This window comes from Rutidosis leptorrhynchoides, chromosome 2 (genome assembly GCF_046630445.1).
Source record: "Rutidosis leptorrhynchoides isolate AG116_Rl617_1_P2 chromosome 2, CSIRO_AGI_Rlap_v1, whole genome shotgun sequence".
Lineage (NCBI taxonomy): Eukaryota > Viridiplantae > Streptophyta > Magnoliopsida > Asterales > Asteraceae > Rutidosis > Rutidosis leptorrhynchoides.
In genome coordinates this window covers 312,552,745-312,576,572 of record NC_092334.1, presented here as the reverse complement: position 1 = coordinate 312,576,572, position 23,828 = coordinate 312,552,745, and the positions used below count along the sequence as shown (strand labels likewise).

The following is a 23,828-nucleotide window of genomic DNA, read 5'->3' as shown; positions in this document are numbered from 1 at the left end:
GATCTCCATAATAAGGTACCCAAATTCTTCTGGCATAACATCGGAGTCCAGACTCCCTAATCTCGAATCGAGAGACAAGTATGTTCAAATGTTTGTGAGATATGTTCTCCTCCTTGAGAGCCTCATCTTGGGTTACTCTGATCTGGCTGTTGAGGTTCGAATGGATGGTGATGTTCAGAGCCCTAACACGAAGAGGTGCCATCCTCTCCTTTCGACTTAAAGCGTCAGCTACAACATTGGCCTTTCCAGGATGATAATGGAGTTCACAATCGTAGTCATTGAGCGTCTCAATCCATCGACGCTGTCTCATATTCAGTTGCTTCTGATCGAATATATGTTGGAGACTCTTGTAATCGGTGAAGATAGTGCTCTTAATTCCATACAAATAGTGTCTCTACAATTTAAGCGCAAAGACAACTGCTCCAAGTTCAAGATCGTGAGTAGTGTAATTCCGCTCGTGAATCTTCAGTTGTCGGGAGGCATAAGCGATAACCTTTGATCGTTGCATCAGTACACAACCAAAACCACTTTTTGATGCATCGCAATAAACAACAAAGTCGTCACTGCCTTTGGGAAGTGATAGGATAGGTGCGGTGGTTAACTTCTTCTTTAAAGTTTGGAATACTGATTCGTGTGCGGGTTCCCAAATGAACTTCTTACCCTTGTGAGTTAGCACGGTCAAAGGACGCGCAATCAGAGAAAATCCTTCAATGAACCTTCGGTAGTAATCGGCAAGACCTAGAAATTGGCGAATATGCATCGGAGTAGTAGGGTCTCCCACTTGTTGATGGCTTCAATCTTGGCGGGGTCAACTTTGATACCCTGGTCACTCACAACATGACCCAGAAATTGGACTTCCTTCAGCTAAAATTCACACTTGGAGAATTTGGCGTAAAGTTGCTCTTGTCTCAAGAGTTCAAGTACTAATCGGAGGTGTTGCTCATGCTCTTCTTCGCTCTTAGATTAGATGAGGATATCATCTATGAATACGATAACAAACTTATCCAAGTACGGCTTGCAGAAACGATTCATGAGGTCCATGAACACGGCAGGTGCATTTGTCTAATCGAATGGCATCACGAGAAACTCATAATGACCATAACGGGTCCTGAATGCAGTTTTCATCACGTCACTTTCCTTCACCCTCAACTGGTGATAACCAGATCGTAAATCGATCTTTGAGTAAACGCTCGATCCTTGTAGTTGATCAAAAAGATCGTCAATTCGTGGAAGAGGATACCGATTCTTAATAGTCAATTTGTTGAGCTCACGGTAGTCGATACACATACGGAAGGATCCATCCTTCTTCTTTACAAATAGAACGGGTGTGCCCCAAGACGAGAAACTTGGTTGGATAAATCCACGGTCAAGTAGTTCTTGTAGTTGGCTCTGTAATTCTTGCATCTCGGAAGGTGTGAGTCTATAAGGTGCGCGAGCTACAGGTGCAGCTCCTGGCACGAAATCAATCTGAAACTCTACTGCTCTCGGTGGCGGTAATCCAGGCAATTCTTCAGGGAAAACATCAAAAAATTCGTTCACAATTCTAACGTCGTTTACGCTCTTCACCTCAGTTTCTACTGTTTTCACATGCGCTAGGACAGCAAGACATCCCTTCTTCATAATCTTTTGCGCTTTCATGCAACTAATGAGGTTCAACTTCGAGGTACATCTCTCTCTATAGATAACCAGTGGCTCACCATCTTCGCGTGGTATACGAAGTGCTTTATCTCCACAGATAATATCGGCCCTTATCTTACTCAACCAATCCATATCGACGATCACGTCAAAACTTCCCAATTTGATGGGTATCAAACCAATTTCGAAATCTGCACCAGCTATGTTGATAATAGCTCCACAACTAATATGGTCAACTTTCTCAAGCTTACCGTTGGCGACCTCGACAAGCATACTCTCTTTTAACGGGACTAACGACCAATTAATCTTATCGCAAAAATGTCTACATACATAACTTCTATCCGCACCAGTATCAAACAAGACAGAAGCTAAAAGATTGTTGATTTTGAATATACCTGTCACCAAGTCGGGGTTTTCGCGTGCGTCCCTTGCATTAACATTGAAAGCTCTAGCGCGGGGTGGTCCGCCATCTTTTTGCTTGTTTGGGCACACATTTCTGAAATGGCCCATCTGCCCGCATTCGTAACACTTCCTCAGCCCTGTAGGGTTCGGCTTCCCATTCAAAGTGGTGACCTTGCAGTCTTTTCCAACATGCCCAGACCATTGGCACTTCTCGCAGACAACATTGCAATACCCAGTGTGGTGTTTGTAACTCCTCTTGCATTGAGGTAGGGTTCCCTTGTAGTTCGGGTTGGAGTTGGTGTTGTTGTTGGGGTTTCCACCATTGTTATTTCCTCTGAAACCCTCATGTCGTTTCGCCGAGTTCTGTTCATAGTTTCTTCCCCTGTTGTTGTTGTTGTTGTTGTTGTTGTGGTTATCCCATTTGCGCTTCTCGCTAGTACCCGCTTCAAACTTAGTTTTCTCCGGTTCATCGATGGTTATTTGATTCATTAAAGTATGCGCCATGCGCATCGCCTCCGAGACATTTGGTGGCTTGGATGAGGTGACGTTTCCCTTCAGTTGCTAACTCGGAATACTGATTCAAGTTTCTCGAACCATCTGGTGAGACCAACCGGTCCCTCGGTTCCACTGAAGTTGTGTGGTTTACAGCTCTGGAATTCCTTGTAAGTACACCCATTTCGAACGGGTTGAATAACCGGTGGTGGTGGCGGTGGCGGTGGAGCTTGGGGTTGCATTTCCGCAATAGCTGCGGCTACACGTTCTTGGATCATCTCTTCAATTTGAGCAGTAGTAGGTGTGGATCGACCGTTAGCCATGGTGTTCTATACAAACATGTTGACTCAAGTCAAAATCCAGTATTCAATATATAATAATAATAATAATATAGTATATAACAACCAATATGTAAACGGCACAACACATGTTAATTAAGTAACACAAGTTGATACAAGTACTGCAAAACACCATACAGTAACGTAAATAGAACACTTGTGCAAAAAGAAACATCACAAAGTTTCCATTCATTAATAATAAGTTTCATACATCATGAGAGATTCGTACAATACATAAGTGAAATATGAAACTACAACTAGATTACATCATGAAATCTAATACAAAAGGTCCTACGGTGAAGGTGGGTGTAGGATGTCCAAAACCTGAGCCAACTGCTCCTCGAGCTCAGTAACCCGAGCTCAGAGGATTCCCACCTCCCTCCTCAGTTTCTCTTTAGAGGGAGATGGTGGGACAGGCGATGCAGGTGGTGCGGGTGGTACCGGTGGTGCGGGTGGTGCAGACTGTACGAAACGGGGTGCAGACGTTCCGGCTCCAGAAATAGTCAGTACGTAACGGGGAACCTTACGTATCTGTGGGTCGGCAGGGTATGGCACAAGCCGCTTAAGAGCAGTAACCCTACGACGCCGACCAAATACGTCAGTGAAAGCACGGCCTCCGTTGATCCCCGAAATGATGGTACCGTCGAAGTGATACCGCTTCTTCGGCGGGGTGGAGGGTGGCTGAATACGTAAATCAGCAGGGTCCTCGTCGTCACTGGAGTCTGATGAAGAATCATCTGATGAAGAATCGTCGGATCATGAGTCATCCGAATCATGTGGTGGTGGCACGGGTGGCTGAACTGGCAGTCCGAAGGCGGCCAACATCTCTCTGTGTCTGCCCGGCGGAATCGGCACTAAACGTCCATTAGCAGCGCGTCGGCACGGCATGCGCATATGGTTACGGAATGGCCCTTCCCCGAACTTCGCGGGAATCACAACACCACCGATGCGGGGCTGTGGCTCCGAGGGTCCGGGAGCAGATGGAGCTGGAATCTCCGTAGGGTCCATGTGTCCGTCAATAGTAGCCACTGGTGCCGGCGCACTACTACTAGCTCCGGAAGACGAAGCGCCGAGGTCACTGGTGCGTATCGGGATCGGTGTGTCGGCAGCAGCAGCAGGTGGGGTGGCTAACGAGTCTAAACTGCCCAAAACGATAGCAGGTGGAACATCCGACATCTGAACAAGGAAAAATAAATTTTCCATGTCAGTAAGTCATTAAGCAAGCACGTATTAGGCCAACAGTTTAAATCATGAATAACAATAAGTAGCATGGCCATAATAACGAATCGTACAGAAGTAGCATGCAATCGAAAGCAAGTAATATCATACAGTAGTGAAATCATGTAATATCATATGACATATAGCAGCAAAAGTAAACAGCAGCATGCAGTAAGTTCAGCAGAAACACGTAAACTAGCAAGTTGTAGATTAGTCCTATTAGTGAATCCTAATCGAGTCGGTCTTAGACTCACTAATGCAACCTAATTCCCTACAACCAATGCTCTGATACCAAATGTGATGCCCCGTACAAAACCATCGTGTACGAATCATCAACAACAGGATCATTACAAGGTTAAGTACTACATGCTGTAATAAAAGAAGTTGTATTCACGATAAAAAGATGACGTCATAACCGACGTCAATTGTTTTACACCAACAGTATGATTCTACGAATAGCAAGCATAAATAAATGTATGTGACCCTTAGTGAAATGTCCCGTTCTTATTGATTAAAAACGTTCCATATTAATTGATTTCGTTGCGAGGTTTTGACCTCTATATGAGACATTTTTCAAAGACTGCATTCATTTTTAAAACAAACCATAACCTTTATTTCATAAATAAAGGTTTAAAAAGCTTTACGTAGATTATCAAATAATGATAATCTAAAATATCCTGTTTACACACGACCATTACATAATGGTTTACAATACAAATATGTTACATCGAAATCAGTTTCTTGAATGCAGTTTTTACACAATATCATACAAACATGGACTCCAAATCTTGTCCTTATTTTAGTATGCAACAGCGGAAGCTCTTAATATTCACCTGAGAATAAACATGCTTTAAACGTCAACAAAAATGTTGGTGAGTTATAGGTTTAACCTATATATATCAAATCGTAACAATATACCACAAGATTTCATATTTCAATACACATCCCATACATAGAGATAAAAATCATTCATATGGTGAACACCTGGTAACTGACATTAACAAGATGCATATATAAGAATATCCCCATCATTCCGGGACACCCTTCGGATATGATATAAATTTCGAAGTACTAAAGCATCCGGTACTTTGGATGGGGTTTGTTAGGCCCAATAGATCTATCTTTAGAATTCGCGTCAATTAGGGTGTCTGTTCCCTAATTCTTAGATTACCAGACTTAATAAAAAGGGGCATATTCGATTTCGATAATTCAACCATAGAATGTACTTTCACGTACTTGTGTCTATTTTGTAAATCATTTATAAAACCTGCATGTATTCTCATCCCAAAAATATTAGATTTTAAAAGTGGGACTATAACTCACTTTCACAGATTTTTACTTCGTCGGGAAGTAAGACTTGGCCACTGGTTGATTCACGAACCTATAACAATATATACATATATATCAAAGTATGTTCAAAATATATTTACAACACTTTTAATATATTTTGATGTTTTAAGTTTATTAAGTCAGCTGTCCTCGTTAGTAACCTACAACTAGTTGTCCACAGTTAGATGTACAGAAATAAATCGATAAATATTATCTTGAATCAATCCACGACCCAGTGTATACGTATCTCAGTATTGATCACAACTCAAACTATATATATTTTGGAATCAACCTCAACCCTGTATAGCTAACTCCAACATTCACATATAGAGTGTCTATGGTTGTTCCGAAATATATATAGATGTGTCGACATGATAGTCCAAAACATTGTATACGTTTCTATGGTATCTCAAGATTACATAATATACAATACAAGTTGATTAAGTTATGGTTGGAATATATTTGTTACCAATTTTCATGTAGCTAAAATGAGAAAAATTATCCAATCTTGTTTTACCCATAACTTCTTCATTTTAAATCCGTTTTGAGTGAATCAAATTGCTATGGTTTCATATTGAACTCTATTTTATGAATCTAAACAGAAAAGTATAGGTTTATAGTCGGAAAAATAAGTTACAAGTCGTTTTTGTAAAGGTAGTCATTTCAGTCGAAAGAACGACGTCTAGATGACCATTTTAGAAAACATACTTCCACTTTGAGTTTAATCATAATTTTTGGATATAGTTTCATGTTCATAATAAAAATCATTTTCTCAGAATAAAAACTTTAAAATCAAAGTTTATCATAGTTTTTAATTAACTAACCCAAAACAGCCCGCGGTGTTACTACGACGGCGTAAATCCGATTTTACGGTGTTTTTCGTGTTTCCAGGTTTTAAATCATTAAGTTAGCATATCATATAGATATAGAACATGTGTTTAGTTGATTTTAAAAGTCAAGTTAGAAGGATTAACTTTTGTTTGCGAACAAGTTTAGAATTAACTAAACTATGTTCTAGTGATTACAAGTTTAAACCTTCGAATAAGATAGCTTTATATGTATGAATCGAATGATGTTATGAACATCATTACTACCTTAAGTTCCTTGGATAAACCTACTGGAAAAGAGAAAAATGGATCTAGCTTCAATGGATCCTTGGATGGCTCGAAGTTCTTGAAGCAGAATCATGACACGAAAACAAGTTCACGTAAGATCATCACTTGAAATAAGATTGTTATAGTTATAGAAATTGAAACAAAGTTTGAATATGATTATTACCTTGTATTAGAATGATAACCTACTGTAAGAAACAAAGATTTCTTGAGGTTGGATGATCACCTTACAAGATTGGAAGTGAGCTAGCAAACTTGAAAGTATTCTTGATTTTATGAAACTAGAACTTTTGGAATTTATGAAGAACACTTAGAACTTGAAGATAGAACTTGAGAGAGATCAATTAGATGAAGAAAATTGAAGAATGAAAGTGTTTGTAGGTGTTTTTGGTCGTTGGTGTATGGATTAGATATAAAGGATATGTAATTTTGTTTTCATGTAAATAAGTCATGAATGATTACTCATATTTTTGTAATTTTATGAGATATTTCATGCTAGTTGCCAAATGATGGTTCCCACATGTGTTAGGTGACTCACATGGGCTGCTAAGAGCTGATCATTGGAGTGTATATACCAATAGTACATACATCTAAAAGCTGTGTATTGTACGAGTACGAATACGGGTGCATACGAGTAGAATTGTTGATGAAACTGAACGAGGATGTAATTGTAAGCATTTTTGTTGAGTAGAAGTATTTTGATAAGTGTATTGAAGTCTTTCAAAAGTGTATAAATACATATTAAAACACTACATGTATATACATTTTAACTGAGTCGTTAAGTCATCGTTAGTCGTTACATGTAAGTGTTGTTTTGAAACCTTTAGGTTAACGATCTTGTTAAATGTTGTTAACCCAATGTTTATAATATCAAATGAGATTTTAAATTATTATATTATCATGATATTATCATGTATGAATATCTCTTAATATGATATATATACATTAAATGTCTTTACAACGATAATCGTTACATATATGTCTCGTTTAAAAATCATTAAGTTAGTAGTCTTGTTTTTACATATGTAGTTCATTGTTAATATACTTAATGATATGTTTACTTATCATAGTATCATGTTAACTATATATATATCCATATATATGTCATCATATAGTTTTTACAAGTTTTAACGTTCGTGAATCACCGGTCAACTTGGGTGGTCAATTGTCTATATGAACCATATTTCAATTAATCAAGTCTTAACAAGTTTGATTGCTTAACATGTTGAAAACATTTAATCATGTAAATATCAATCTCAATTAATATATATAAACATGGAAAATTTCGGGTCACTACAGTACCTACCCGTTAAATAAATTTCGTCCCGAAATTTTAAGCTGTTGAAGGTGTTGACGAATCTTCTGGAAATAGATGCGGGTATTTCTTCTTCATCTGATCTTCACGCTCCCAGGTGAACTCGGGTCCTCTACGAGCATTCCATCGAACCTTAACAATTGGTATCTTGTTTTGCTTAAGTCTTTTAACCTCACGATCCATTATTTCGACGGGTTCTTCGATGAATTGAAGTTTTTCGTTGATTTGGATTTCATCTAACGGAATAGTGAGATCTTCTTTAGTAAAACATTTCTTTAAATTCGAGACGTGGAAAGTGTTATGTACAGCCGCGAGTTGTTGAGGTAACTCTAGTCGGTAAGCTACTGGTCCGATACGATCAATAATCTTGAATGGTCCAATATACCTTGGATTTAATTTCCCTCGTTTACCAAATCGAACAACGCCTTTCCAAGGTGCAACTTTAAGCATGACCACCTCTCCAATTTCAAATTCTATATCTTTTCTTTTAATGTCAGCGTAGCTCTTTTGTCGACTTTGGGCGGTTTTCAACCGTTGTTGAATTTGGATGATCTTCTCGGTAGTTTCTTGTATAATCTCCGGACCCGTAATCTGTCTATCCCCCACTTCACTCCAACAAATCGGAGACCTGCACTTTCTACCATAAAGTGCTTCAAACAGCGCCATCTCAATGCTTGAATGGTAGCTGTTGTTGTAGGAAAATTCTGCTAACGGTAGATGTCGATCCCAACTGTTTCCGAAATCAATAACACATGCTCGTAGCATGTCTTCAAGCGTTTGTATCGTCCTTTCGCTCTGCCCATCAGTTTGTGGATGATAGGCAGTACTCATGTCTAGACGAGTTCCTAATGCTTGCTGTAATGTCTGCCAGAATCTTGAAATAAATCTGCCATCCCTATCAGAGATAATAGAGATTGGTATTCCATGTCTGGAGATGACTTCCTTCAAATACAGTCGTGCTAACTTCTCCATCTTGTCATCTTCTCTTATTGGCAAGAAGTGTGCTGATTTGGTGAGACGGTCAACTATTACCAAATAGTATCAAAACCACTTGCAGTCCTTGGCAATTTAGTGATGAAATCCATGGTAATGTTTTCCCATTTCCATTCCGGGATTTCGGGTTGTTGAAGTAGACCTGATGGTTTCTGATGCTCAGCTTTGACCTTAGAACACGTCAAACATTCTCCTACGTATTTAGCAACATCGGCTTTCATACCCGGCCACCAAAAATGTTTCTTGAGATCCTTGTACATCTTCCCCGTTCCAGGATGTATTGAGTATCTGGTTTTATGAGCTTCTCTAAGTACCATTTCTCTCATATCTCCAAATTTTGGTACCCAAATCCTTTCAGCCCTATACCGGGTTCCGTCTTCCCGAATATTAAGATGCTTCTCCGATCCTTTGGGTATTTCATCCTTTAAATTTCCCTCTTTTAAAACTCCTTGTTGCGCCTCCTTTATTTGAGTAGTAATGTTATTATGAATCATTATATTCATAGATTTTACTCGAATGGGTTCTCTGTCCTTCCTGCTCAAGGCATCGGCTACCACATTTGCCTTCCCCGGGTGGTAACGAATCTCAAAGTCATAATCATTCAATAATTCAATCCACCTACGCTGCCTCATATTCAGTTGTTTCTGATTAAATATGTGTTGAAGACTTTTGTGGTCGGTATATATAATACTTTTGACCCCATATAAGTAGTGCCTCCAAGTCTTTAATGCAAAAACAACCGCGCCTAATTCCAAATCATGCGTCGTATAATTTTGTTCGTGAATCTTCAATTGTCTAGACGCATAAGCAATCACCTTCGTTCGTTGCATTAATACACAACCGAGACCTTGCTTTGATGCATCACAATAAATCACAAAATCATCATTCCCTTCAGGCAATGACAATATAGGTGCCGTAGTTAGCTTTTTCTTCAATAACTGAAACGCTTTCTCTTGTTCATCATTCCATTCAAATTTCTTCCCTTTATGCGTTAATGCAGTCAAGGGTTTTGCTATTCTGGAAAAGTCTTGGATGAACCTTCTGTAGTAACCAGCTAGTCCTAAAAACTGGCGTATGTGTTTCGGAGTTTTCGGGGTTTCCCACTTTTCAACAGTTTCTATCTTTGCCGGATCCACCTTAATACCTTCTTTGTTCACTATGTGACCGAGGAATTGAACTTCTTCCAACCAAAATGCACACTTTGAAAACTTAGCGTACAATTCTTCCTTCCTCAATACTTCTAACACCTTTCTCAAATGTTCACCGTGTTCTTGGTCATTCTTTGAGTAAATAAGTATGTCATCAATGAAAACAATGACAAACTTGTCAAGGTATGGTCCACACACTCGGTTCATAAGGTCCATGAACACAGCTGGTGCATTAGTTAAACCAAACGGCATGACCATAAACTCGTAATGACCGTAACGTGTTCTGAAAGCAGTCTTTGGAATATCATCTTCTTTCACCCGCATTTGATGATACCCGGAACGTAAGTCAATCTTTGAATAAATAGACGAGCCTTGTAGTTGATCAAATAAGTCATCGATTCTCGGTAGTGGGTAGCGGTTCTTGATGGTAAGTTTGTTCAACTCTCGGTAGTCGATACACAACCTGAATGTACCATCTTTCTTCTTGACAAACAAAACAGGAGCTCCCCACGGTGATGTGCTTGGTCGAATGAAACCACGCTCTAAAAGTTCTTGTAATTGGCTTTGTAGTTCTTTCATCTCGCTGGGTGCGAGTCTATAAGGAGCACGAGCTATTGGTGCAGCTCCTGGTACAAGATCTATTTGAAATTCAACGGATCGATGTGGGGGTAATCTCGGTAATTCTTTCGGAAATACATCAGGAAATTCTTTTGCGACGGGAACATCATTGATGCTCTTTTCTTCAGTTTGTACTTTCTCGACGTGTGCTAGAACAGCATAGCAACCTTTTCTTATTAGTTTTTGTGCCTTCAAATTACTAATAAGATGTAGCTTCGTGTTGCCCTTTTCTCCGTACACCATTAAGGGTTTTCCTTTTTCTCGTATAATGCGAATTGCATTTTTGTAACAAACGATCTCCGCTTTCACTTCTTTCAACCAGTCCATACCGATTATCACATCAAAACTCCCTAACTCTACTGGTATCAAATCAATCTTAAATGTTTCGCTAACCAGTTTAATTTCTCGATTCCGACATATATTATCTGCTGAAATTAATTTACCATTTGCTAATTCGAGTAAAAATTTACTATCTAAAGGCGTCAATGGACAACTTAATTTAGCACAAAAATCTCTACTCATATAGCTTCTATCCGCACCCGAATCAAATAAAACGTAAGCAGATTTATTGTCAATAAGAAACGTACCCGTAACAAGCTCCGGGTCTTCCTGTGCCTCTGCTGCAATAATATTGAAAACTCTTCCACGGCCTTGTCCATTCGTGTTCTCCTGGTTCGGGCAATTTCTAATAATGTGGCCCGGTTTTTCACATTTATAACAAACTACATTGGCATAACTTGCTCCGACACTACTTGCTCCGCCATTACTCGTTCCGACACCATTTGTTCCTTTCATTCTATTAACCCCTGGTCCGTAGACCTCACACTTCGCCGCGCTATGACCATTTCTTTTACACTTGTTGCAAAATTTGGTGCAGAACCCCGAGTGATTCTTTTCACACCTTTGGCATAGCTGCTTCTGATTGTTGTTGTTGTTGCGGTTATTATTGTTGTTGGGATGATTGTTGTAGTTGCTGTTGTTGTTGTTGTTGTTGTTGTTGGGCCGTTTGTTGTAGTTGCGATTGATGTTGCGATTGTTGGGATAATTGTTGCGATTATTGTTGTAATTGCTGTTGTTGTTGTATTGGTGATTCTTATCACCGTTTTCCTCCCACTTTCTTTTGACTTGCTTCACATTGGCCTCTTCAGCAGTCTGTTCTTTAATTCTTTCTTCAATTTGATTTACGAGTTTGTGAGCCATTCTACATGCCTGTTGTATGGAGGCGGGCTCGTGTGAACTTATATCTTCTTGGATTCTTTCCGGTAATCCTTTCACAAACGCGTCGATCTTCTCTTCCTCATCTTCGAATGCTCCCGGACACAATAGGCACAATTCTGTGAATCGTCTTTCGTACATGGTAATATCAAATCCTTGGGTTCGTAACCCTCTAAGTTCTGTCTTGAGCTTATTGACCTCGGTTCTGGGACGGTACTTCTCGTTCATCAAGTGCTTGAATGCTGACCACGGTAGTGCGTACGCATCGTCTTGTCCCACTTGCTCTAGATAGGTATTCCACCATGTTAACGCAGAACCTGTGAAGGTATGCGTAGCGTACTTTACTTTGTCCTCTTCAGTACACTTACTTATGGCAAACACCGATTCGACCTTCTCGGTCCACCGTTTCAATCCGATCGGTCCTTCGGTTCCATCAAATTCCAAAGGTTTGCAGGCAGTGAATTCTTTGTAGGTGCATCCTACACGATTTCCTGTACTGCTAGATCCAAGGTTATTGTTGATATGTAGCGCAGCCTGTACTGCGGCTATGTTTGAAGCTAGAAAAGTACGGAATTCCTCTTCATTCATATTCACGGTGTGTCGAGTAGTCGGTGCCATTTCCTTCAAAATAGTCAAATGGAACAAGTTAATCATACAGAATATTAAGAGTAGTTAATAGTATTTCGTAGCATAATATGAACTCATTTATAAAAGCTTTTTCTTCATATTAGCGTTTTATAAGTTTAAATTCGGGTAGTACCTACCCGTTAAGTTCATACTTAGTAGCTAATATACAATTCAACTACTACAATTCTATATGAAAAACTGATTATAATAATATTTCGCGTTCAAACTTTTATACAATATTTTACAAACTTACAATACCGCTTATTTTACATAAAGCATGAAATATAGCACACAATAACTTTGATACAAGATAGTTGTGAAGATAATTCTAGCTAGTACACAAGTCGTTCAGCAAAGGCAATAAAGACACGTAATTCATACGTCCAGAAACAAGTCATGCATTCTGGTTTTACTAGGACTACTTCCCATCCTTGGTCTTGTGCAACATAACCGTTATGGCCGTTGATAAGACAGCGTGTTGTAATGTCGTCAAAGGGACGAGGGTTACGTAATGTCCAACAGTCCCGTAATAATCTAAAAACCTCATTTCTTACCCCAATTACCGACTCCGTCACTTGTGGAAACGTTTTGTTTAATAGTTGTAGCCCGATGTTCTTGTTCTCACTTTGGTGAGAAGCGAACATTACTAATCCGTAAGCATAACATGCTTCTTTATGTTGCATGTTAGCCACTTTTTCTAAATCACGAAGTCCAATATTCGGATATATTGAGTCAAAATAATTTCTTAACCCGTTGCGTAAAATAGCATTTGGGTTCCCCGCAATATATGCGTCAAAGTAAACACATCGTAACTTATGGGTTTCCCAATGTGATATCCCCCATCTTTCAAACGAAAGTCTCTTATAAACCAAGACATTCTTGGAACGTTCTTCGAATGTCTTACAAACTGATCTCGCCTTAAATAGTTGTGCCGAGGAATTCTGGCCGACTCTAGACAAGATTTCATCAATCATGTCTCCGGGTAGGTCTCTTAAAATATTGGGTTGTCTATCCATTTTGTGTTTTTAAACTGTAAAATAGACAAGAGTTAGATTCATAAAAAAATACTTATTAATACAAGCAATTTTTACATATATCATAAAGCATAAGAACACTATATTACATATATTACACCACACGAATACAACTATCTTATTCCGACTCGCTCGTTTCTTCTTCTTCGGTTTTGGTTCGTTTTGCCAAGTTTCTAGGGATATATGATGTTCCCCTAATACGAGCCGTCGTTGTCCACATTGGTTTAGAAAAACCTGGTGGTTTAGAGGTTCCCGGGTCATTGTTACAACTTAAGGACTTTCGGGCGTTGACGATACATATAAAGTTCATCGGGGTTGGAATTAGATTTCTTTATTTTTATGCCCTTTCCCTTATTATTTTCTTTTGCCTTTTTAAATTCAGTTGGGGTAATTTCTATAACATCATCGGAATTCTCGTCGGAATCCGATTCATCGGAGAATTGGTAATCCTCCCAATATTTTGCTTCCTTGGCGGAAACACCATTGACCATAATTAACCTTGGTCGGTTGGTTGAGGATTTTCTTTTACTTAACCATTTTATTATTTCCCCCACCGGTTCTATTTCTTCATCCGGTTCCGATTCTTCTTCCGGTTCCGATTCTTCTTCCGGTTCCGATTCTTCTTCCGGTTCTGACTCTTCTTCCGGTTCCTCTTCGGGAACTTGTGAATCAGTCCACGAATCATTCCAATTTACATTTGACTCTTCATTATTATTAGGTGGGTCAATGGGACTTGTTCTAGAGGTAGACATCTATCACATAATATCAAACGCGTTAAGAGATTAATATATCACATAATATTCACATGTTAAAAATATATAGTTTCCAACAAAATTTGTTAAGCAATCATTTTTCAAGTAAACACGGTCGAAGTACAGACTCACTAATGCATCCTAACAAACTCGATAAGACACACTAATGAAAAATTCTGGTTCTCTAAGACCAACGCTCGGATACCAACTGAAATGTCCCGTTCTTATTGATTAAAAACGTTCCATATTAATTGATTTCGTTGCGAGGTTTTGACCTCTATATGAGACATTTTTCAAAGACTGTATTCATTTTTAAAACAAACCATAACCTTTATTTCATAAATAAAGGTTTAAAAAGCTTTACGTAGATTATCAAATAATGATAATCTAAAATATCCTGTTTACACACGACCATTACATAATGGTTTACAATACAAATATGTTACATCGAAATCAGTTTCTTGAATGCAGTTTTTACACAATATCATACAAATATGGACTCCAAATCTTGTCCTTATTTTAGTATGCAACAGCGGAAGCTCTTAATATTCACCTGAGAATAAACATGCTTTAAACGTCAACAAAAATGTTGGTGAGTTATAGGTTTAACCTATATATATCAAATCGTAACAATAGACCACAAGATTTCATATTTCAATATACATCCCATACATAGAGATAAAAATCATTCATATGGTGAACACCTGGTAACTGACATTAACAAGATGCATATATAAGAATATCCCCATCATTCCGGGACACCCTTCGAATATGATATAAATTTCGAAGTACTAAAGCATCCGGTACTTTGGATGGGGTTTGTTAGGCCCAATAGATCTATCTTTAGAATTCGCGTCAATTAGGGTGTCTGTTCCCTAATTCTTAGATTACCAGACTTAATAAAAAGGGGCATATTCGATTTCGATAATTCAACCATAGAATGTAGTTTCACGTACTTGTGTCTATTTTGTAAATCATTTATAAAACCTGCATGTATTCTCATCCCAAAAATATTAGATTTTAAAAGTGGGACTATAACTCACTTTCACAGATTTTAATTCGTCGGGAAGTAAGACTTGGCCACTGGTTGATTCACGAACCTATAACAATATATACATATATATCAAAGTATGTTCAAAATATATTTACAACACTTTTAATATATTTTGATGTTTTAAGTTTATTAAGTCAGCTGTCCTCGTTAGTAACCTACAACTAGTTGTCCACAGTTAGATGTACAAAAATAAATCGATAAATATTATCTTGAATCAATCCACGACCCAGTGTATACGTATCTCAGTATTGATCACAACTCAAACTATATATATTTTGGAATCAACCTCAACCCTGTATAGCTAACTCCAACATTCACATATAGAGTGTCTATGGTTGTTCCGAAATATATATAGATGTGTCGACATGATAGGTCGAAACATTGTATACGTGTCTATGGTATCTCAAGATTACATAATATACAATACAAGTTGATTAAGTTATGGTTGGAATAGATTTGTTACCAATTTTCACGTAGCTAAAATGAGAAAAATTATCCAATCTTGTTTTACCCATAACTTCTTCATTTTAAATCCGTTTTGAGTGAATCAAATTGCTATGGTTTCATATTGAACTCTATTTTATGAATCTAAACAGAAAAGTATAGGTTTATAGTCGGAAAAATAAGTTACAAGTCGTTTTTGTAAAGGTAGTCATTTCAGTCGAAAGAACGACGTCTAGATGACCATTTTAGAAAACATACTTCCACTTTGAGTTTAATCATAATTTTTGGATATAGTTTCATGTTCATAATAAAAATCATTTTCTCATAATAACAACTTTAAAATCAAAGTTTATCATAGTTTTTAATTAACTAACCCAAAAAAGCCCGCGGTGTTACTACGACGGCGTAAATCCGATTTTACGGTGTTTTTCGTGTTTCCAGGTTTTAAATCATTAAGTTAGCATATCATATAGATATAGAACATGTGTTTAGTTGATTTTAAAAGTCAAGTTAGAAGGATTAACTTTTATTTGCGAACAAGTTTAGAATTAACTAAAATATGTTCTAGTGATTACAAGTTTAAACCTTCGAATAAGATAGCTTTATATGTATGAATCGAATGATGTTATGAACATCATTACTACCTTAAGTTCCTTGGATAAACCTACTGGAAAAGAGAAAAATGGATCTAGCTTCAATGGATCCTTGGATGGCTCGAAGTTCTTGAAGCAGAATCATGACACGAAAACAAGTTCAAGTAAGATCATCACTTGAAATAAGATTGTTATAGTTATAGAAATTGAACCAAAGTTTGAATATGATTATTACCTTGTATTAGAATGATAACCTACTGTAAGAAACAAAGATTTCTTGAGGTTGGATGATCACCTTACAAGATTGGAAGTGAGCTAGCAAACTTGAAAGTATTCTTGATTTTATGAAACTAGAACTTTTGGAATTTATGAAGAACACTTAGAACTTGAAGATAGAACTTGAGAGAGATCAATTAGATGAAGAAAATTGAAGAATGAAAGTGTTTGTAGGTGTTTTTGGTCGTTGGTGTATGGATTAGATATAAAGGATATGTAATTTTGTTTTCATGTAAATAAGTCATGAATGATTACTCATATTTTTGTAATTTTATGAAATATTTCATGCTAGTTGCCAAATGATGGTTCCCACATGTGTTAGGTGACTCACATGGGCTGCTAAGAGCTGATCATTGGAGTGTATATACCAATAGTACATACATCTAAAAGCTGTGTATTGTACGAGTACGAATACGGGTGCATACGAGTAGAATTGTTGATGAAACTGAACGAGGATGTAATTGTAAGCATTTTTGTTGAGTAGAAGTATTTTGATAAGTGTATTGAAGTCTTTCAAAAGTGTATAAATACATATTAAAACACTACATATATATACATTTTAACTGAGTCGTTAAGTCATCGTTAGTCGTTACATGTAAGTGTTGTTTTGAAACCTTTAGGTTAACGATCTTGTTAAATGTTGTTAACCCAATGTTTATAATATCAAATGAGATTTTAAATTATTATATTATCATGATATTATCATGTATGAATATCTCTTAATATGATATATATACATTAAATGTCTTTACAACGATAATCGTTACATATATGTCTCGTTTAAAAATCATTAAGTTAGTAGTCTTGTTTTTACATATGTAGTTCATTGTTAATATACTTAATGATATGTTTACTTATCATAGTATCATGTTAACTATATATATATATATATATATTCATATATATGTCATCATATAGTTTTTACAAGTTTTAACGTTCGTGAATCACCGGTCAACTTGGGTGGTCAATTGTCTATATGAAACATATTTCAATTAATCAAGTCTTAACAAGTTTGATTGCTTAACATGTTGAAAACATTTAATTATGTAAATATCAATCTCAATTAATATATATAAACATGGAAAAGTTCGGGTCACTACACTTAGGTCGTTACAAAACATAGTTCAAAAGTATTAAAGTTTGAATGCAAGATAAACAGTTCATGCGGTGATAACACGAGAGCAGCGGGTGTCTACGGCCAGACTAGCACGACAGCGGAAGCAATAACCTTAAGCACCTGAGAAAAATATGCTTAAAAACGTCAACACAAAGGTTGGTGAGCTATAGTTTAAGTATAACAGTAATGTAAGGTAGGCCACGAGATTTCAGTGCTACAAAGAGCGTTTCAAAACAGTATGATAAAGTATATGTTAAACGTGGGCACTTGGTAACTAACTTAACGTTTATACCCCCTGAAAGTACACTTGGCAAGTGCGTATGTCTACGAAGTATTAAACACTTGTTAAATTCTAGCGCTACTAGCCCGATTGGGGATGTCAAACCCTATGGATCCATATCTAAGATTCGCGTTCACCGGTTCAAAAACCAATGATTAAACGTTACCGAGCTAAAGGGAATGTTTCTGCCGTTATATAACCCACACATATATAAGTTTAAGTACTCGTGCCTAGTATGCAAAACATAAAATCCGCATGTATCCTCAGTTCCCAAAATAAGTTAAAGTAAAAAGGGAATGCTATAACTCACAATGATAATGTAGCGGTAAAGTATGACTCAGAAAGTAAGCAAGTAATGAAGGTTGTCCAAACGGGTCCTCAACCTAAGTCAAATAGTACTAAGTCAGTAAATCGTCCGAATAGGTTTAAAAGTATTTAAATAAGGTCTTAAGGGTCATCATCATTCATCATCAAACAAAAGGCGTAAAGTAAGTTTCGTTTATGAAGTAGTTTAAAACAAAGGCTGAGTTCGGTCATTCACCAAGGCCTCTACACCTACTGAAATAAGGTGAGACCAGTGGCCATGGCTCCTTATATGAGTCCTTTAGTTGTGGTAAAAATCCCAGAAGCAAACTCGTCTTCGTTTGACCGTGGAGACGGTCTAAGTGCGAGTAGGTCAGAATTTTCTGCACAACGTTAAATGGACATAGTGACGATCGGAGGGCCATAAATCCTAAACCGTAACTCGGATTAAGATGAGTCCTATATGAAAAGTTATCTACTCAAACAGAGTTATTTGAAAATCATAATCACAACAGCCCAGGTATTACATATCAGACACAGAATACAGAAAACACACAGGTCAGTAGGTTCCGGTGGTTCTTGGTGTTCGATGCTTATCACGGTTCTCATCCTTGATGCATGTAGCTTCAAGTGTATAACTCGTTGATGTGTTTGCATCAATTTCACCAAGGTTTGACCATCATAACCCAAGTGCAAGTCTAAGACATGAAGCATAACTCACTTAAGTGTTGCAAGTGTTTTGATGAACCAAAGTTACATCAAAGTCTTAGATCTAACACATACATGAACTTTAAAACTAATAATAAGTTACAAACTTGAAAGTGAACTTATGAAATCAAGATCTTAAGTTGTAGAACATAGTTCTTAGTTTGATCTTGAAGATCCAAGACTCAAAAGTCTAGATCTAACATAAGTGTACAAAGTTATAATTAAAAAGTTTCATTTACATGTTCTTGAATTTTTAAAGTTAACTTTAAGTTCAAGATTAATGAGATCAAGGTTAACTAGTAACACTTGACCAATAATAACCAACAAACATGAATTTAAAGTGCATAATATGAAGAAATAAACTAAGTAAACAAGTAATTAGTTCATGGTTTGTTCATACTTTAAAGATTCAAACCAAAGTTTGATCTTTAAGAAAGTAAACTTTAAAGTTTACTAACATGACTTACAAGTATGATTTGCAACACATGAACTCTAAATTTTTAAACAAGTATTAAATGGAGATCATAAACTAGAGAGTTTATGTCTTGTATGTTCTTGTTATAACAAGATAGATGAAGAATTAAACTAACAAGTTTATTTCCTAGAAGATCATAAGTAAATAACAATAACAACTAGTAACTATATGTATTTAAACATTAAGCAAGAACAAGTAAACAACAACAAACAATGATGATGATTAAGGGGTGTATAGGTTCAGTTTTAGGCAAGAAAGAAGAGAAGAAATATGTTCATAATACCTACAAGTATGAGAGCAAAATGAGAGAAAAAAAGTTGAGAGAATATGAGAGGTAAGTGTGAAGTGAAGTGAGAATGAGATTGCAAGTAATGAAGTAGTAAAAAAAAAATTAAAACTCCCCTAAAAGCCAAGGAGGCTGCCGGTTTGGGTGTGGGGGAGGGAGGAGGCTGAAATCCACTAGTCTCATGTATGTAAAGCTCATAAAAGGTGGTTACTAGATGGTTGTTTATGGGGATTATGGTAACTAGATTTCAATTGTGAATAACTAACTAGTTTCCATTTAATTTGATACTTACATGCAAGAGTGGGCTAGTTAGTCCACTTAAAATGTAGGGTGGGCTTATAAGCCCAATATCATGAGTCCATTACACTAATAAAGCCCAAGTTCAATTAATTAACAAATAAATCCAAATAAAGCTCAAGTAATTAACTAACAACTTTCGAAAATTAAAATGATTAATAAAACTTAATCATGAATGTAAATAATACTTGAAAATATTATTCGTGTAAGTTTCGCGTGTCACAAAGACGTTTCGGGCAATTAAAGTCAAGTACGGGCAATCATGGCAACAAGTAAATGTAATAACATACATTCGTTTTATCACAAGTATTAATAATAACAATTATTAATAAATAAACGTTGGAAAATCCAGGGTCGTTACAGGTACGGTCCATTCAATTTCCCACCCAAACTTTGGAGAATAACCATTGTGGCCGTTGATAAGGCAGCATGTTGCCAAGTTATCAAAAGGATGGAGGTTCAGTCTCCACATCAACGCATCGAACATATCAAATACCTTTGTTCTGGTTGCAACCAAAAATCCAGAACTGACCATGGTGAGAATGTTTAATTAAGAATTTGTAATCCGATGTTCTTTTCCTCTATTTGGTGAGAGGCAAACATGACCAAACCATAAACATAACATGCCTCTTTAAGTTGCATGTTCGAAGCTTTTTCTAGATAACGAAGCCCTATATTTATGTATTTACCATTAAAATAACCCCTAAAACCATAGCAAAAAATCGCATTAGGGTTTCCTAAAAGATAACAACGAAGGAAAATATGAACCAACTTAGGGTTATCTCAAGGTGAGATAGGCCACCTATCAAAGGAAATCCTTTTATAAACCGAAGGATCCTCCGAATGCTTCTTAAAGGCTTTGCAAACCAACTTCCATAAAAATAACCTGTCCGATGAATCCTGACCAACTCTAGATAAGATTTCTACAAGCGTATCTTGTGGAAGATCTAGAATGTTCGGTTGACGAACGTTAACATCGATTTTTTTTTTTTGCGATATGCATAACATCCATCTATGTCTTTTGTTTAAAAAGTACTAATAAAGATGAAAATTTTCTAGTTTTGTGTTTAAAAAAGGTGTATGTGTACACACGAGAAGCTAAGTACTTGTTAGAGCCTAAAGTACCTTACTGTTACCAATAAGGTGGGACCTACAAGTCCATCACAGCACACACTCCATTAATTACCTACATAATAGGGATGCATGTACCAATAAAGTAAGTTACAAGCAAAACATTTCCTTTTTTACTATGGTATTTTTTTTTTGTCTGTTGGAAATAGAAATTACAACACACATAAATTAAGTACAAGTTACTAGTACAACACTAGCCATATATGCTCTCTATTTGAAATTTGATATTATATTATATGTATCATAAGAAACATAAAATTCGTCATCATCTTTAAAAACTATAGTTTTGGGATATTTTTGATAAATACAAAAGAACTAAATGACACACACTCTTTTGCAAAATATCCTTAATATTTCATCAGGAAGCATCATGATCATCAATTTGATTTTTATCTGTAGCAGCAACTAAAGTATCATCGTCAACAATATCCCCATTTAAATCGTCTCTAACCATATCAATACTCCCATTTTTCTACAAGTTGAGGACCCATCGGTGTGTCACTCTGCAAATGTGTTTCTACATCATCGATACAAATTTGTTCATCCATGTCAAAATTATCTTTAGGTGTTGTCTTGATCACAACTTTCCAATCTTTACGAGCAGGATCTGCAACATAGAATACTTGTTGTGCTTGCTTAGGTAAAATATTTCTTATGGCCACGGGAAGCAATTGCTGCATCAAAATATGATTATCGTGACTTTTTAGGCTTGTAATTTTTGGAGGTTTTCCCTGAATGCACCTAGAAATATTAGCTGCATAACCATCTGGCAATTTCACACTTTTAAGCACATCACATAATGTTTCTTTCTCTTTTTTATCCATTAAGAAACATGCAGGGGGCAAATACACTTTGCCATTTGATAATGGTTGTGGATGAAGTTCATGTCTAATACCCATTTCTTCCAAATCACGACGTCCTTTTAAATGATCTTTGGTCTTTCCATCTATATTCATTAACGTTCCAATGAGACTGTCATATACATTCTTTTTAGTGTGCATTACGTCTATATTATGACGTATTAAGTTATTTTTCCAGTATGGTAACTAAAAAAAAATACTTATCTTCTTCCAGTTATATGGTAAGGATGGGTTATCCTTCACAAGTTTTCCAAATTTTATTTCAAAACTTTTTAGCTCCGCAAGCACTTGTTCCCCTGTTAAGCAACGCGGTTGCCCTTCATGTTCTTCCGTGCCATCAAAAGAATCTTTATCCATACGGAAAGCATCCAACAATTCCAACCAGCTACGATGTGCCATGAAGATATCTTTGTGGGAGTTTGATAACCGTATTGACTTAGTTTCCTTATGGCATGAAGGACATGCTAATTTAACTTTAGTGCTCCAACCCGATAAATTTGCATAAGTAGGAAAGTCACTTAATGTCCATATCAAACCAACACGCAGTGTGAAGTTACTCTTATTTGATGCGTCATAAGTATTAACTCCAGTATCCCACAACTCTTTCAACTCATCAACTAGAGGTTGCATATAGACGTCTATACTATTACCTGGAGCAGATGGATCGGGTATAAGTAAAGTTAGGAATAAAAAAGGTTTTTTCATGCACAACCATGGAGGCAGATTATATGGCATCAAAACAACAGGCCATGTACTATGTGAAACACTCATGTTTCCAAAAGGATTAAACCCATCACTCGCCAAATCAAGCCTCACATTATGAGGTTCTTTAGCAAATTCACTATTCTGATAATCGAATGTTTTCCAGGCTTGTGAATCTGCGGGATGTCTTAATATACCATATTTTGTGCGACTCTCTTCATGCCATCTCATCGACTCGGCCGTTTTAGGCGACATAAACAATCTTTGAAAGCTTGGTATGAGTGGAAAACAACGCAACACTTTTGCTTCAACCTTCTTACCTTCATAATCACCATCATTATCAGCTTGTGTGGTTGACTCACCTTCAGAATCATTATTAATTTGTTTATATCTTGAGGTCTGACATACATCACACTTAATTTTGTCCTTGTTTTCTTTTCCAGTACAACATACAATCATTTGGACAAACATCAATTTTCTCATAACCAAGATCCAAATCTCTTATTACCTTCCTTAATTCATACAATGAATTTGATCTGGAAGCATGAGGGAAGGCTTCCCTAATTGTGTCAAGAATCATGATGAATCCTTTTTCATTACATTTTCCAACACACTTTGAATGGAAGAGTCTAATAATGAATGAAAGAACAGAGAACTTACAGCCGGGATATAATTCTTTCTTTGCATCTTCCAATACTTTATAAAACTTTTCAGCATTTAAGTTTGGTACAGTCTGATTTTCAGTTTGTCCGATATCATCATCGTCATCTTCATCTTCAAAAATATGGAAGACGGATTGGGCAAATCCTTGCATATCATCTTCAGCATCCCACATTGGTGTATCATCTGGTTCGAAAAACACAGTTGGAATTTTATAACCTTCAAAAACCCGTCACATAGCAAATGTGTTTTAGCCTGGACCCGATCAACCCGTTTGTGATTACCGCAATGTATGCACAGACAATATATATGACCATCTTTTTCCTTTTTAGAGAAAATACGTTCTATAAATTTGTCAAGTCCTTTTTCGTTTGCAGGGGAAGACCTACATAAGGACATCCAAGTCGAGTCCAT

The 23,828-nt window shown here is 36.8% G+C and overlaps 1 protein-coding gene across 1 annotated transcript; it reads right to left on the bottom strand.

Moving 5' to 3' along the window:
• Positions 1–21,647: 21,647 nt before the first annotated feature.
• On the bottom strand, positions 21,648–23,828 carry LOC139888760 (uncharacterized). Its single transcript, XM_071871748.1, has 4 exons — positions 23,729–23,828; positions 23,208–23,633; positions 22,253–23,116; positions 21,648–22,138 (listed from the first exon to the last, which is right to left on the bottom strand). The coding sequence occupies exons 1-4, from the start codon at positions 23,826–23,828 to the stop codon at positions 21,648–21,650; spliced, it is 1,881 nt and encodes a 626-aa protein (XP_071727849.1).

Coding starts and splice junctions, on each gene's coding strand:
- LOC139888760 (XM_071871748.1), bottom strand. CDS start 23,828: ATGGACTCGACTTGGATGTCCTTATGTAGGTCTTCCCCTGCAAACGAA. Junction 23,117..23,207: donor TGATGTTTGTCCAAATGATT/GTATGTTGTACT, acceptor ATGATTCTGAAG/GTGAGTCAACCACACAAGCT. Junction 22,139..22,252: donor ATATAACTGGAAGAAGATAA/GTATTTTTTTTT, acceptor TAATGAATATAG/ATGGAAAGACCAAAGATCAT.